Source organism: Antedon bifida, chromosome 11 (genome assembly GCF_963402885.1).
Source record: "Antedon bifida chromosome 11, ecAntBifi1.1, whole genome shotgun sequence".
Taxonomy (NCBI): Eukaryota; Metazoa; Echinodermata; class Crinoidea; order Comatulida; family Antedonidae; genus Antedon; species Antedon bifida.
The window spans coordinates 18,397,830-18,412,847 of record NC_136236.1 but is presented as its reverse complement, the minus strand read 5'-3'; the positions used below and the strand labels follow the sequence as shown (position 1 = coordinate 18,412,847).

At 33.6% G+C, this 15,018-nt stretch overlaps 2 protein-coding genes across 3 annotated transcripts; both read right to left on the bottom strand.

The window, feature by feature from the left end:
• Window positions 1-2,795: 2,795 nt before the first annotated feature.
• LOC144855498 (protein SEC13 homolog) lies at window positions 2,796-9,370 on the bottom strand. 2 transcript variants are annotated; one of them, XR_013614823.1, is made up of 10 exons: window positions 9,298-9,370; window positions 8,550-8,594; window positions 8,151-8,266; window positions 7,367-7,518; window positions 6,936-7,066; window positions 6,432-6,565; window positions 5,834-6,014; window positions 5,445-5,531; window positions 3,849-4,054; window positions 2,796-3,738 (listed from the first exon to the last, which is right to left on the bottom strand). XR_013614823.1 is itself a non-coding variant. In XM_078713388.1 (9 exons), exons 1-9 carry the CDS (start codon window positions 9,298-9,300, stop codon window positions 3,959-3,961), a joined length of 945 nt encoding a protein of 314 aa, XP_078569514.1. In that variant the 5' UTR covers window positions 9,301-9,370; the 3' UTR covers window positions 2,796-3,958. The 2 variants fall into 2 exon arrangements, 1 of the variants encoding a protein (XP_078569514.1); XM_078713388.1 differs by having other exon boundaries at window positions 2,796-4,054.
• Window positions 9,371-10,339: 969 nt separating this feature from the next.
• Window positions 10,340-15,007, bottom strand: LOC144855929 (uncharacterized). The gene is made up of 6 exons (XM_078713889.1): window positions 14,930-15,007; window positions 14,759-14,840; window positions 13,924-14,091; window positions 13,473-13,566; window positions 12,180-12,510; window positions 10,340-11,333 (listed from the first exon to the last, which is right to left on the bottom strand). The coding sequence occupies exons 1-6, from the start codon at window positions 14,997-14,999 to the stop codon at window positions 11,035-11,037; spliced, it is 1,044 nt and encodes a 347-aa protein (XP_078570015.1). The 5' UTR covers window positions 15,000-15,007; the 3' UTR covers window positions 10,340-11,034.
• Between the last annotated feature and the right edge of the window lie 11 nt (window positions 15,008-15,018).

Here is a 15,018-nt window from a genome sequence, read left to right as displayed (position 1 = left end):
AAGGCAGTATAATGATATAAGCAGTGAGTTAGGCAGATCATAAGTCAGCTCTCCTTAATTGCCTAAGTCACACAGCTGACTTAGGCAGAAGCACAAAAAATATAGTATATTGATATAAGCAGTGAGTTAGGCAGATCATAAGTCAGCTCTCCTTAATTGCCTAAGTCACACAGCTGACTTAGGCAGAAACACAACAAATATAGTATATTGATATAAGCAGTGAGTTAGGCAGAAAAAAAAAATTATGACTTAGACACTTTTGTTATGAGGCTGTCGATATCATCTATACACAAAAAAATGCTACCTTTAAGTAACAAAATTTAATAGCATCAGCTCTTCAGATTAAAATTAACACTGATGATTTTAGAAAGGAAAGTAGCAATAAAAGAGAAAGAATTTGTAACAAATGGGTTAAAAAATATACTATAAAAATGTATTTCTTATTTTATTTAAAAAACCACGAGTCTCCTCTCCTTAATTGCCTAAGTCACATAGCTGACTTAGGCAGAAACACAAAAAACGATCTGAGCATGTGCAAATGTATATAAAAGCACTCAGATAATGTACAGAGGGCAGTATGATGATATAAGCAGTGAGTTAGGCAGATCATAATTCAGCTCTCCTTAATTGCCTAAGTCACACAGCTGACTTAGGCAGAAACACAAAAAAACGATCTCAGCATGTGCAAATGTATATAAAAGCACTCAGATAATGTACAGAAGGCAGTATAATGATATAAGCAGTGAGTTAGGCAGATCATAAGTCAGCTCTCCTTAATTGCCTAAGTCACACAGCTGACTTAGGCAGAAACACAAAAAATATAGTATATTGATACAAGCAGTGAGTTAGGTAGATCATAAGTCAGCTCTCCTAATTGCTTAAGTCACACAGCTGACTTAGGCAGAAACACAAAAAAACGATCTCAGCATGTGCAAATGTATATAAAAGCACTCAGATAATGTACAGAAGGCAGTATAATGATATAAGCAGTGAGTTAGGCAGATCATAAGTCAGCTCTCCTTAATTGCCTAAGTCACACAGCTGACTTAGGCAGAAACACAAAAAATATAGTATATTGATACAAGCAGTGAGTTAGGTAGATCATAAGTCAGCTCTCCTTAATTGCCTAAGTCACACAGCTGACTTAGGCAGAAACACAAAAAATATAGTATATTGATATACAGTGAGTTAGGCAGATCATAAGTCAGCTCTTTAATTGCCTAAGTCACACAGCTGACTTAGGCAGAAACACAACAAATATAGTATATTGATATAAGCAGTGAGTTAGGCAGAAAAAAAAATTATGACTTAGACACTTTTGTTATGAGGCTGTCGATATCATCTATATACAAAAAATGCTACCTTTAAGTAACAAAATTTAATAGCATCAGCTCTTCAGAATAAAATTAACACTGATGATTTTAGAAAAAGAAAGTAGCAATAATAGAGAAAGAATTTGTAACAAATTGGTTAAAAATATACTATAAAAATGTATTTCTTATTTTATTTAAAAAATCACGAGTCTCCTCTCCTTAATTGCCTAAGTCACATAGCTGACTTAGGCAGAAACACAAAAAAACGATCTCAGCATGTGCAAATGTATATAAAAGCACTCAGATAATGTACAGAAGGCAGTATAATGATATAAGCAGTGAGTTAGGCAGATCATAAGTCAGCTCTCCTTAATTGCCTAAGTCACACAGCTGACTTAGGCAGAAGCACAAAAAATATAGTATATTGATATAAGCAGTGAGTTAGGCAGATCATAAGTCAGCTCTCCTTAATTGCCTAAGTCACACAGCTGACTTAGGCAGAAACACAACAAATATAGTATATTAATATAAGCAGTGAGTTAGGCAGAAAAAAAAAATTATGACTTAGACACTTTTGTTATGAGGCTGTCGATATCATCTATATACAAAAAATGCTACCTTTATTATGAAGTGTACTGTCAGTACTATAGACCTCCTGATGGTCAACATTTTGTGTTATTCACCATGTTGTTGTCACAAGCATATTATTTTGTGTATTTCAATCTAATTTTATTTAACTTACACACGTTTTAGTAAGAAATTTAACCCATTTTAAAAAAATGGTGGCCATTTTGAAATTCAAAATGGCCGCCATTTTGTGTTAATCATCAATGTTATTGTCATAGGCCTATCATTTTATGTGATTTCAATCAACGTCATAACTTGCTCATGTTTTAATAAGAAATTTAATCCATTTTTATAAAATGGCGGCCATTTTGAAATTCAAAATGTCAGAATACTAATGATTCTTATAGAGCAGAGAACCCATATGAACTTAAAATATTATTCATAATGGGTGTTACTTTGTCCAATATGGTACATTTATTGGATATTTTACGTATTGGCGGCCATCTTGGATTTGACACCCTTAAGCTTTTTTTTAAAAATGGCAACATATTTTTTTCATTACTTTACATCCTAAAGACACTAAATCAGTTGGAATTTTGCTTTTAACAAAAAAATGACACGAAATTACATAGTGGCCTACATTAGTAGCGCAAGTCCTTTTTCGGGTAGCGAAAGTCCGTTTTGGGGTAGCGCACGTCCGTTTTGGACAAAAAATTTAGAAAGCTCATCCTTTTCCCATTTGTAGACAAATGAGGTGATTTTTTTTTACAAGTATCTACAAGTAATGAAAGTCATTGAAAGAAACAATTTCAAATATTTTACTTTTTTATTTACAAATAACAGAGAATAATACACACATTTGATAGTTAGTGCTTGGTTCCCACTAGAGACGCAACGCAAGCGAGTCGACCAATCACAAGCGATGATTTATTCGAACTGTCACTTGTCATTGGTCAACTCGCTTGCGTTGCGTTTACGTCCTCGCGTTGCATCTCTAGTGGGAACCAAGCTTTAGTTTCATGCAATATTGAAGAGACATTTAAATTCATAATAAAAAATGTTACAGTTTTAGCAAACTAAGGTATCATGTCAAAAATATTCTACTTCAGTATTTAGAAAGCTTTTTCTGGGTAATCGGGTATACACACTGTTTATTACAGTGACTGCCTCATAAACTCTTGAAATAAACAAAAGATGCAGTTACTGCAGTAGAAAATGTTGACATGATCGCTTAATTCCATGGAGAAATTTCATTTATTTAATATTATTCCGTTATTATCTTTGCGAGGGACTGATACTATGATCGAACAAGGACCCCGAGATTCCACTATATCATTGCTTGATAATTTAATAACAACATATCATTTATTGGTCATAATAATTTCATTAAAAGTTAACATTATGGATAACAAAATAAATACCACTAAAAGAGAAGAACATTTTTAGAAATGTTTAAAACATGAATAAATTAGGCTCCACGTTTAAATTAACCTAGAAATGAATTAAATGAAAAGTTCTATATTAAGTAGTGTATAAAACTGGCATTTGTTGAAGTTATAAATGAGAAAATGCTTTAGCCAGCATTGAATTCAACTGCCCTTAAATTGTTTTGCCTAAATAACTTCCAAGACGTGTTGTGTCAATTTTAAATTGAAGAAACGCAAGTACAGAACACGACTAACAAAATGGACCGAATGATGGCTATACAAAAAAATAATTAGCTATAAGGTTTATGTTGTTCTTATTCGATGTTTGTACAAAGTCATTTGAAGAATTAAAAGTCTTTGTCAGCCAGAAACGCTCCCAAAAGTAACAAGACACAAATTTCATTTACTCTCTTATTTCCACTGGTTTGAAACTTGCTTAACTTTGTGCTTACCTCGGTGGATTTATCAAAAAGTCACAGTAAGCCAAGAAACATAGACGATACGATAGATTGCAATAATTTTCTCATATTTCCACTCCAACCTTACATTTGTTCACGCTTACTTAGGTGGCTTTCTTAAAATGTTGTTGTAAGCCAAGAAATGCTCCCGAAATTGTGTTTTTCCGATGAATTTTGGTTACCTTAGGTGGCTTTATGTTTGTTGCTGGCCTTCAATAACACCCTCTCCTTTACTTACATCACTAACACATTCCCATTGTCCTTCTAACGATTCCTTCCACAAACTAACCTAAATTGTAATTAAATGTTCATAATAATTAATTCTAACACTAAAAATCCCTGTACTATAACCCAAAATCAAAATTGAATCCATTCTTTAAAAAAAAAAAGAATTAAAGATCCAATTGTTTTGCTTCAACAAATGGGCAAATTCGGACCATCTAAAACTCTGTTTACACTATCAAACTAGTTTGACAAAAAAAAGTGTGATGTGCACAAATATGGTAGTGATAAGCCCATATATAGTAGTGATATGACATCATCATGTCCATATAATAATAAATAATAATAATAAACAGTATTTATATAGCGCCTAATGGATCACTGATCTACGTGCTTTACATTAGACCTTAACTAATGGTAATAAACTATCCCCCGCCGGACACCATTCTGGTATTTCTTAGTCGAGGTTTCGGGGATGGAGACAATCAATAATGTGAAAAAAAAATGTAATTAAGCTTAACTATGCTTAACTAAGGTAAAACTATCCCCCGCCGGACACCATCCCGGTATTTCTGAGTCAAGGTTTCGGGGCCAGAATTAAGAATAGAGAGTAAGTGAAGCATGCACAACTTAAGCTAGGGTTAAACTATCCCCCGCCGGACACCATCCCAGTATTTCTGAGTCAAGGTTTCGGGGCCAGAATTAAGAATAGAGAGTAAGTGAAGCATGCACAACTTAAGCTAGGGTTAAACTATCCCCCGCCGGACACCATCCCGGTATTTCTGAGTCAAGGTTTCGGGGAAGGAATAAATGAATGAATGAATAAGTTAATTAATACCGGATGAGAACAGATGGGCTTTCAGTCGTGATTTAAAAATACTGACTGAAGGAGCAAGTCTCACAAAGAGTGGAAGTTTGTTCCATAATGAAGGTGCTATTGATGCTATGATATATGATCATCACATTTTGTTGTCACATAAAGTTTGGTAGTGTAGACAGAGTCTAATATTTTGATAAAAGTGTCATATCCCAGTAGGAAGTCAAGCAATCACATTATTTATATATTACATAAAATTGCGTGTTTACCAAGAATGATTTTATAGTATAAAGCTCTGTCTACACCATCAAACTAGTTAGACAAAATAGTATGATGTGATGATATGTGATATGCCTAAATATAGTAGTGATATGGCATTATCATGTTCATATATTTTTGTAAATAAAGTTTGATAGTGTAGACAGAGCTTTACAACAAACCATAGTATAAACAACAAAAACATTCTTGACTTTACTTTAGTCACTATAATACATTAGAACCTGTAATTTAGGACACGTCTATCAAGGATACAAATTTCTGCCCAACGAGGGAAAATGTATGTTTTAATACTATAGGCAATTTATGTTCAGGGAAAACCTCTATTAAGTGGACACTTTGTTCCACTGTATTGTAATCTTACCTTGTTGTCACCACCAGACACTGCCAATATGTTTCCAGTGACGGACCAGCTAACATGCCAAACAACATCATTAAATTTGCTTAAAATCTACAAGATTTACGAAAAAAGAATATACATGACTGCAACTTTTTTTTAAATTGTAAATTTTTAACTATTTTTTTCACCCGACAGGACATAGTACTAATACTAGCACCTGGGAAACTAGGACCTGGACAACTAGCACCTGAGAAACTAGGAAACTACCACCTGGGCAACTACCACCTGGGCAACTACCACCTGAGAATCTAGGAAATTACCACCCAGGGAACTACCACCTGGGGAACTAGGACCTGGGGAACTACCACCTGGAAAACTAACATAGTTTTCCACTATATGATTCGTAGCATTACCTTTGGGTTCCATGTGTTGCCTGTACTACTGTCACAGGTCCAAATAATAACACGGCCATCTTGCGAACAACTAGCTATAGTGCTCTGCGGGAGGCCAATGGATGGACACCACGCTGTGTCACGTACCCAATCACTATGCGCTTCTAGTTTATGTTCTTCAGTCCATTCACCATTATCTTCTCTGTAAAAAAAAGTTGACACGATTAAATAACACACTCTATCAAATTTCAGTAGTTGGTGATATGGTTTCTAGGGCGGCACCAAGCTGAATTGAATACTATGGACATCAGTTGGTGCAGATACATCGTGCAGGGGATGGACACAGGTGCAGCAAATGGACAGAACCTACACTCAGACACTGTCCTTCCAGCTGGTTCAATTCAATTCAACTTTATTATCCAACACTCCAGGGAAATTCAACACCTGCACATTATCTTTTATTTTAATACAAACTGGACATTAGATATAACAGAACATTTAGTAGGACCCTCTGTCCAATTTTTAATGGTTGATGGCATGGTTTGTAGTGGAAATGGGCATATCACTACTATATTTGGGCAAACTAGTTTGATAGTGTAGACAGAGCATTATTACTTACTTCCAAATCTTTACTAAGTTATCACAGCCTCCAGTAACCAATCGTTTAGCGATGTTTGGTCTCTGTGTTGATGGTGGTTCAATCAATGAACCTGGTACAACTGCTGGTGCCCAACTAACAGCATTACAACCAATCTGAAAAAAATAATCATTATCAATTGCTTAAAGATTTGTTCTTGAGTCAGAATTTTAAATGTATATACTGTAGGGGTATGGAGCAGTGAGTTCAATGATGGACTACAGATCGTAGGTTCATCACATTGTTTCTATCCTTAGGCGGCAAGATACAGGTGTTCAAATGGGTACCTGGTAAGGTCAAGACACGACTACTTTGCACTGCTGCATTATGGGAGTATGTGTTTGATCCAAAAATGACCAGGGTAATACTGTGTACAGGTTTCAACATTAGGAGCTTTATAAATCCAGGATATTATTATTATCAAAATTTTGAATTTAATATAAAAGAATGGTCACAAACAAGAAGAAGGATTTTGATTGTCCTTACCGAATGAGCTTCCTTAATTTTGGACGATGACCATTGGTTCTCATTGTACGTTAATATAGAAACTGACCCATCGGATGACCCGCAAGCAAGAACGAGACCAAACTCCTTGGGTGCCCATTGAACGGAGTTCACTGTAATGAAAAACATTTTGATTAATGGATTTAGTATGGAATACATAAAATATAATACAAATATTACCAATATTGTATAAATATTTCCTGATGTTATGCGCTGTTATCCAATTAGGAGCAATAGCATGAATCGGCCAATCAGATAAGCCAGTGTACGCACACGCAACATCGATCAAATTGATATGCCCTCATCTTGTAGTATATTGCCAGGGCAATTATAAAGCCCTACTCCTGATCTCTTCCCTAATCTTTATGGGCAAGAAATAATTTATTCAGGCGTCAAAGTTCAAATCAAATTACCTGATGAGTCATGATCACCGTGCTCGTAGATCTTCTCCCATGAGCCACTAGCCTCCCTCCAGACAATCACTTTCTTATCGTAGGAACAGGAGGCCAGGATGTTACCGTACATTGGATGAGCCCACGCAACTTGCCACACAGGTCCCTCATGTCTGTTAATAGGAATATCAAAGATTTATCAAACTTGTATGTCAGCTGGTCAGATATTTAACATTCGTTTCTATATTTCTATTTTTGTGTTTATAATCATCAGTGTACCATGGCCAACATAACTGGCTTATGCTGTTGTACCAGTTGTGTGGTTCATATTTGTTTCAAAAGCTGAGCTGCACTAATGAGATCGAAACAGTACTGTCTGCAGATTGTATATTGTTATACATTTTGTAACTTGTTTATATTAAATAAAAGAAAAGATGTTGGACTTTTACTAATGTAAAAATGTTTTTTAAATATACATGTGTATTATTGTAAGCATAAATTGTATTTATTTACGGATCATGTATGTCTCCTTTTTCCCCCACCCAGCCTAGCTTTTTGACACTATATAGTTCCCTAGCTTCAAGCCTTTGAGGTGAGGGAGTGCAATCACTCGCCTAACACACTCCTAAGATGCCCTTGAAGAATGCGATTCACAACACACCAAAATACAAACAGAACACCTACAGCAGCTCCGAATGTATTGAGGAGTGCAATTTGTAGCTAGACAAGGCCTGTAGCTTACATCCATGTACTCTGGTGGTAGAAAATTGCCACATTTGAATAAATTAACAACAAAATGCTATACCCTCTTAGATCTGCAACTAGTGTTTGTTGACCGTTGATAACATCAAATATCTTGACCGATCTGTCGGAGGAGCAAGTAGCGAGACGAACACCATAATAATCCATTTGTGCATCATGCTAACAAAAGATGATTTTTATTTAATATTTCACGACATAATAAAACAAACTTAGGACGAAACGAAAACAAGTCAACATAAAAAATTAATTTTCAAGAAAAGACATTGAAAAGGACAATAAATTTAAAACGCTTCCGGTAGTTAGCAATTATTGTGAGTTGTCAAAATTGTTTATAAACAAAATCACTTGATATATTTAAAAGATGTGTTTGTTTTATTTTTAAAATAGACTGAATAGATAGGATTTACTAATTTTAAAATAATTTAGAAAAGAGATTACTTACAATCATATCTTCATGTGCAGTATCCACAGTGCTAATTACAGAAACCTGAAAAAATGAATAGGAACAATTATTGCATAGAATAGGAACAATTATTGCATAGAATAAAATTCACACACAAAGAGATACTTTAAAGACACTAGACCTACGTTTTTTTTTAAAGTGTGAAAAATAAGTCGATTCTAGTAAGTTAAGCACCCAGCTTAAATCCCAATATGATATTTTTATATTGTGATGTGATGCGTAAAAGGGTAAACCAAATAAAAGAACGGTAACTTTTCAGCAAAAATACCAGGTCTTCCCCAATTTGTATTAACGGATTATGGAAAGGAAAGACAGTTCGTGGAAAAAAGAGCCTAGGAGGTAGGCCTAGTATAGTATTTATATTAAACGCTTTACAACAAGAATTATTATTAACAGTCACATACAGCCAAAGAGTCATAAATAATGTTTTAGTTCGGACTGTATTCTTTCTAGGCTACGGCCTACCGGGAAACCAATGCCACTGTACTTCTCAAGACTAGACCGGATGGAGAAATTAGGCCTAGGCCTACCTGGGCCGGCCTACTACTACTTTACTTGGCCTATCTATCTAGGCTTTCTACCACGATAATAGTGGTGGTAAGATGTCTGTCGGAGGCCTGGCCGTAATTAGGTTTAATTTAACTTAAAATAACATTTTACAACAAATTTTTAAGATTACAAAACTCTAGATAAAGTACAACCACATTTTAAAGTAAATAATACTTACCATGATTGTTAATTAATTGAATTTTTACGCAATTTAACGCCGACCGGCTTCCCAAAACATACACGTACTCGTGTCACTCTCTGGATCAGTTTGTCTGTCGCCCTCTATTTTTCATAATTTCAAAATGTTTAGGCTAAATGTGAAATGCTGCATTGAAAAATAGATTTCACAAAATTGTTTTTAGTAATTTATAATAAAATATTTGAAATAAATCATATTTCATTAGAATCTAGTAAATATTACTCTTTAAAAAAAATACAACATTTTCAATTTTCAGACCAGGATTTTTTATTTATTTCATCGACTAACTTCCTCATTTTACGTTCACCTTGTGGTTTTTAAAACACCTTATCATATTTACATAAACTACACACAAAGGCAGAATACAAATGTCACTAGCGAGGATGAGAAGCAATTTAATAAATACATTAACATAACATAGGACAATCATACAATATAGTATTATTTTATAGCAGTTGTTTGTAGAATTTAAGTTAAAATAAAAGTAGATATTCTACGAATCGTCGGACAAATGAATAAAAAACAAAATGTTGCTTCTTACAAATATATATAATTACAAATTTGCTATGACAAGCTCATTAATAATTTTACATTTGAAAATACTGGCACTTTCTTTGAAAATAACTGCGATGCGTAAACAAAAAATTAAATAAATGAAATTTACCATCCTTTTAAAGAATATTAAAGTCATTAAATGTTGAGTATTGATATTAATAACACAGAAAATGTATACAGTAAAAAAAACCTCTCATATACAGGGGATTCCCCCGATTTTAGTGGACAATTTCTTCAGGCCCAAAATGTCCCTTGTACTGTTTTTTTGAAATTTGTGAGATGTCAGCATCTTCATTTATATCTCTACAAAAATCTTCTAATAAATGTCAAAGTACAGTACTGTATTGAGGAAAACGTAAAAGATGTTTTCGATTTTCCTTTGCCAATTTTTATTTGAGCAGTGCAAGTAAAACCACGCAAAAGGTTCAGAGCTGCTCGTAGAGGGACTATCAAATTGAAATCGATCTTAGTATGACAAACATGTAATTTATTTATTCACAAACAATTACATAAACAAAATGCTAGGACATTGTAGAAATAAAATTTACACAACTGGAAATTATTACCGAAAGCTATTTCTCAACGGTTACATAAAGTCAATAAAATGGATGTTGTTATTGACATAAATAGATTCTGTTGTGTTTAAATATTGCAGTTTTATTAAGACTCACTTTGACCTTTATTTAAGGGTCATAGGTCAAAGACATAGATCACAAGAACATACATACTGCAATGAATTAACACAAACTGTTCTCTGCCTTAGAATTGTTTTTAAAGTACATTTATAATTTAATTCACTTAGAATGTAGAGGAAACAAACTGAACAAACATACACAATTTATTAGAAAAATAGTGACCTTAAAAATCACTAGTTTCGTGATTATATTTAAATAGAGAATTCAATTTGAATACACTATTAATACGATAATATGCAATTAAATTACACATATTAAATACTATCAGATAAACCACATTATCTTTATGGAGTTGAGCACTTTTAGGCTACAAAAATATTTCACAAAGAAATTTAATCTTCATATATTTTTGTTTTTTCAAGATTCTGCAATTTTAAATCCCTGAATTGTTTTTATCTGCTTAACAGGTCCTCAAAAAACTCATTTTTGCGTAAAGGCCTCCTCGCCAACATTTCAAAGCCTAGTCTCAGCTCTGGTCCATTTCATTGTCTAATATGTCTTTGGTCAATTCAGACGTAGTTGTTTCTAATGAGGTTTCTGGTTTGTTGGACTCTACTGTTTGGTTGGATTCTTCTGATTGTATTGGGGCTTCTGATTGGCTGGATTGCTCAGATTGACTTGTAGCGTTAGAATCATTGTCAGAACGCGTATCAGTAGGGTCTAAAGACGGCTTTGATTCACATATTTTCGGTTCACATGTTATTGTTGATTCCTCACTAGTTTCAACCTTTTCATTTTCAGCATCAGTAGTTAGTTTTTCTTGAGCTGAAAAAAAAAAATGTTTTTAATGTTAAGATTAGGCAGTGAATGTTATGGGCTGGTTGAAGAATGGAGAGAATATTTTCACCAGTTAAAAGACAGGTCAGAGGTCAGGCTTTATCACATAAAAATATTTTCTCCATTCAATGAATACAAAACATTACTTTTATAACACACCTACTGTCTAAAGTAATCTTTTATTCAATAAAGCGGCACTCCAACCAATCAATCAAATACCAAAGATACACTTATATGCTTTTTACACAGCAAAACTTTTAAGAATGGTAACCTAGTTGTGTCCAAGTGAGAATCAAGTTTAAAGCCCGTTTTCCACTAGACGAATGTGTTTGTTCAAATTTAACGTTTTGCAAAAAAAAAAAAAACATGCTACCCTTTCCACTACAACAAATAACTGAGATTTTCATTTCTATCGCATGTCTTTGCGATTCGCATGAGTGCTCATGAACGCATCATAACCAATTTGAAATGATTCAAACTATTAATTTTGCTGAAGCAGAACAATTTAAGTAACTAGAATTTGTTGTAGAGACGGTTTTGGAAGATGGAAACATGAATGGAGTGGAGTTGTGGCTACCACTCCAAGGGTCCTGGGTTCAAGTCCCGTCACATGTCAGGATTTTTTCTAATTCCACTCCCAAAGACCTGTAATAAGACTTTGTTTATGTAGAGCATCTTGTGTATATGTTTGTCTTGTGAATCTCTGAGGGTCGCTAATGATCAGCAATTGCTGGATGGATCACCCTCATCAAATATGGTTAAAAAAAATATGCATAAGCTGATGCTTTCGATTTGTGCGAACAAATTTGTCAAATTGGAAAATAGGATACTCACATTGCGAAGTCTGTTCAGTTGTATTAGTCGTATCCTTAGGTTTTTCTATAGACGTGCTTTGTTCGGTAGTAGTACTATCTACAGCTATTTCAACGTTGCTAGGCTCTTCGGTTTGCGCAACAGGCTCCGAAACAGTTATTTTATTTGAGTTTGTTTTTGATTCGCTATCTCCGTTGTTCATTTGTTCAGCAGCTGTGTTAGAGTTGTTTGAGTCAAGATGGTGGTTGTGGTCATTGTCAATGCCATTCATCACAGGTTCTGCTTGCTCTAAATCTGTGTGTTTTAGTAGTCGTTTTCCATTGGGCGTCACCGTGCTAACAACCATTATATTCTAGTAAGGAGATAATTATTAATTAATTATTTCATTAAAACAATCAGCTTAAAGGGTAGCTGCGGCTTTAAAGTTGTTTATTAACAAAACAACATTGATAATATTAACCCAACTTATTTTGTAACGGCAGTTAAGCAGAAACGATTAAAAAAAAAGGCTTTTAAAAAAGTGATGCTACAGTACTTTTTTGTAATGTTATAAGATAAGGATTTTATTGATTTTTTACTTACAATCATCAACCAGCTATTAGCTGGAAAAATAAGTTGGGTTATTTTACATAGATAGATATTTTATTATAATAATTTATTTAAGTTTCAACCTGGAGGTACCCTTTAAACATATGTACACAATATAATGTACTAAAAACGAACAGTAAAAGTATCATGTATTTTAATACACAGGGAGAGTGTATAGTATACTCGATATTATCCAATTTTACAGAGAATTCTATAAATTAGTTCAATTACAGGCAAAAATATACAGTGTAATCAACATCCTATTTAATTGGTAGACCTAATGTATGTCGGGCACTTTCCAATCGTGCCATATGCTGATGTGAATTGTGCATTTCATTAACTAAACAAAATGTTTCAAAACACATTTTTTTAGAATTTAGTTGTGGCCTAGTATTAGAAAATATATTAGTTGTTTACTTCTTTTAATGTATAAAATAGTGAGACAGGTATATTTAGAGATTATCTTAGGCCTGGATTATCACACACTAGAAATCAGTAATGAAATATCACAAACATTTATTTTAATAGCACCCTCTATTGTTTGGGGGTGGTAGGGACAGTTATTTTACCATGGAAATATTATAGAGTACTGTATATTGTTCTACCATAAAACTTTTTTGGTAAAGTTTCTATTTTTATATTTCTACATCATCAGCACAACATTTTTGTATATATGTTTATACCCAAATTAAACACAAATTTGTATTTGCATCTTTTACTACTAACCTTCTCAATTCCTCTCATAAACTTATCACTACGCTTGTAGTATCTTTTGGGGTCAGTTATCAACTCGCACAGTCGCTGGATTGTAAATGGTGCGCTACAAAAAAATCAAATGATTCAATGTAAAGTAAAAAAAAAATTGTCATCTTCTAAATATTGGAAATTATATATATTTTTATAATTAACCAATACTTGTGATATTTACGATTTAATTGGTCAGATGTTTGCAAAGACACAATCTTGTTGAATCGCACTAAATATTTTTTTGTAAAATAATTGTTTTGTATTTTTTACCTTTTGATGTTTTAACCTAATGTAAATTAGAACTCAATTTTCCTGCTATTTTTTAATAATTATAAAAATTAATAACACTGATTTTTATCATTTTGATGCATCATTTTTCATGTTTTGTGGGGACAATGTGTTAAAACATATAACTATTTTTCACACTTACTAGACAAAGGTGTTGATAGTTTTTACAAGTCGTTGACGCATATCATCAAAGTCTACGTTCTCAACATTTGGCGCTATAGGCACGTCCTCTTTCTTATTTTTTACGTACTCTTGGATTACAATCTCCAACTTACAAATGAATAAAGGCTTTAGTTTCTTCCATGGATACCTAATAAAAAGATAAAATCATACATAAATAACAATACAGGGACTCAAGTACTGTAGAAAGCTAGGCTATACGTCTTTTTCACAGAATGGAAGAGATCTTCGATCGTTGACGAATGTTGTGCAGGCAGGCTGGAGTTACAAACATAAATAACATCGTATTTTCCTGAACGAAGGATCGAATGAGAAAATAAGCATAGGCACACTGTCCACATGCGACACCACTTATCTAAGGTGCCAATAATTTTACACAGTGTTTTGCTTATTTTTTTTTTAACATTGGATTTTAGGCAATCAAAACAATTTTTCACATTTTTTAAAATCATGTTAAACATTTATTACAGTAACAATTTTGTCCATTAATTAAGATCAGCTAAGAAATAACTTTTAAGTAACTTGTCATCCGAAAAAAATGCTTGACACGCTATTTTATTTCTGTTGGTTACGCTTCCCTGCACAGCATTTTTCTCATCATCGATTGAAGATGTTTTCCGTTTCGTGAAAAGAAAAAACATATTATTAATATTATGCTTAATAATAAATAGGCCCTAGTAAAATACAGGCCAGTAGGTCTAAATAATATTGCCATCTGGCATACATATTTATATCCTAGGCCTAGGCCAGGAAGGCACCTCTCTCTTGAGCCAGAACAGTGAGCGGCGTAGACTTACAAAGTGTCACCAGTTTTCGCAATCCACAACAGGAGATTCTCCAGCACAGGGGGTACGATTGAGGTCGGTTTACGTTCGAAATCTGTAAAAATACGACACGATAGAATTTAAAATCCACACTTAAATTGTTAAAAGATATACCAATGATTACATAAACATATAAAACATTACCATTTAAAGCATCTAAAATGCTTTCAGTGTCCAAATCCATTCCGCGACCTTCTGTTCTACACACTTCCATAACGAATATGGCGGCGAAC

Excerpts from the sequence above, each read along its gene's own strand:
- LOC144855498 (XM_078713388.1), bottom strand. Across the intron at positions 7,519-8,150 it reads CTAGTTGCAGATCTAAGAGG|ACATGAGGGACCTGTGTGGC; the intron begins GTATAGCATTTT and ends TCCTATTAACAG. Across the intron at positions 6,566-6,935 it reads AAATTAAGGAAGCTCATTCG|ATTGGTTGTAATGCTGTTAG; the intron begins GTAAGGACAATC and ends TATTTTTTTCAG.
- LOC144855929 (XM_078713889.1), bottom strand. The coding sequence starts at position 14,999 with ATGGAAGTGTGTAGAACAGAAGGTCGCGGAATGGATTTGGACACTGAA. Across the intron at positions 13,567-13,923 it reads ACTATCAACACCTTTGTCTA|CGCACCATTTACAATCCAGC; the intron begins GTAAGTGTGAAA and ends ATTTTTTTGTAG. Across the intron at positions 12,511-13,472 it reads TTATGAGAGGAATTGAGAAG|AATATAATGGTTGTTAGCAC; the intron begins GTTAGTAGTAAA and ends TCTCCTTACTAG.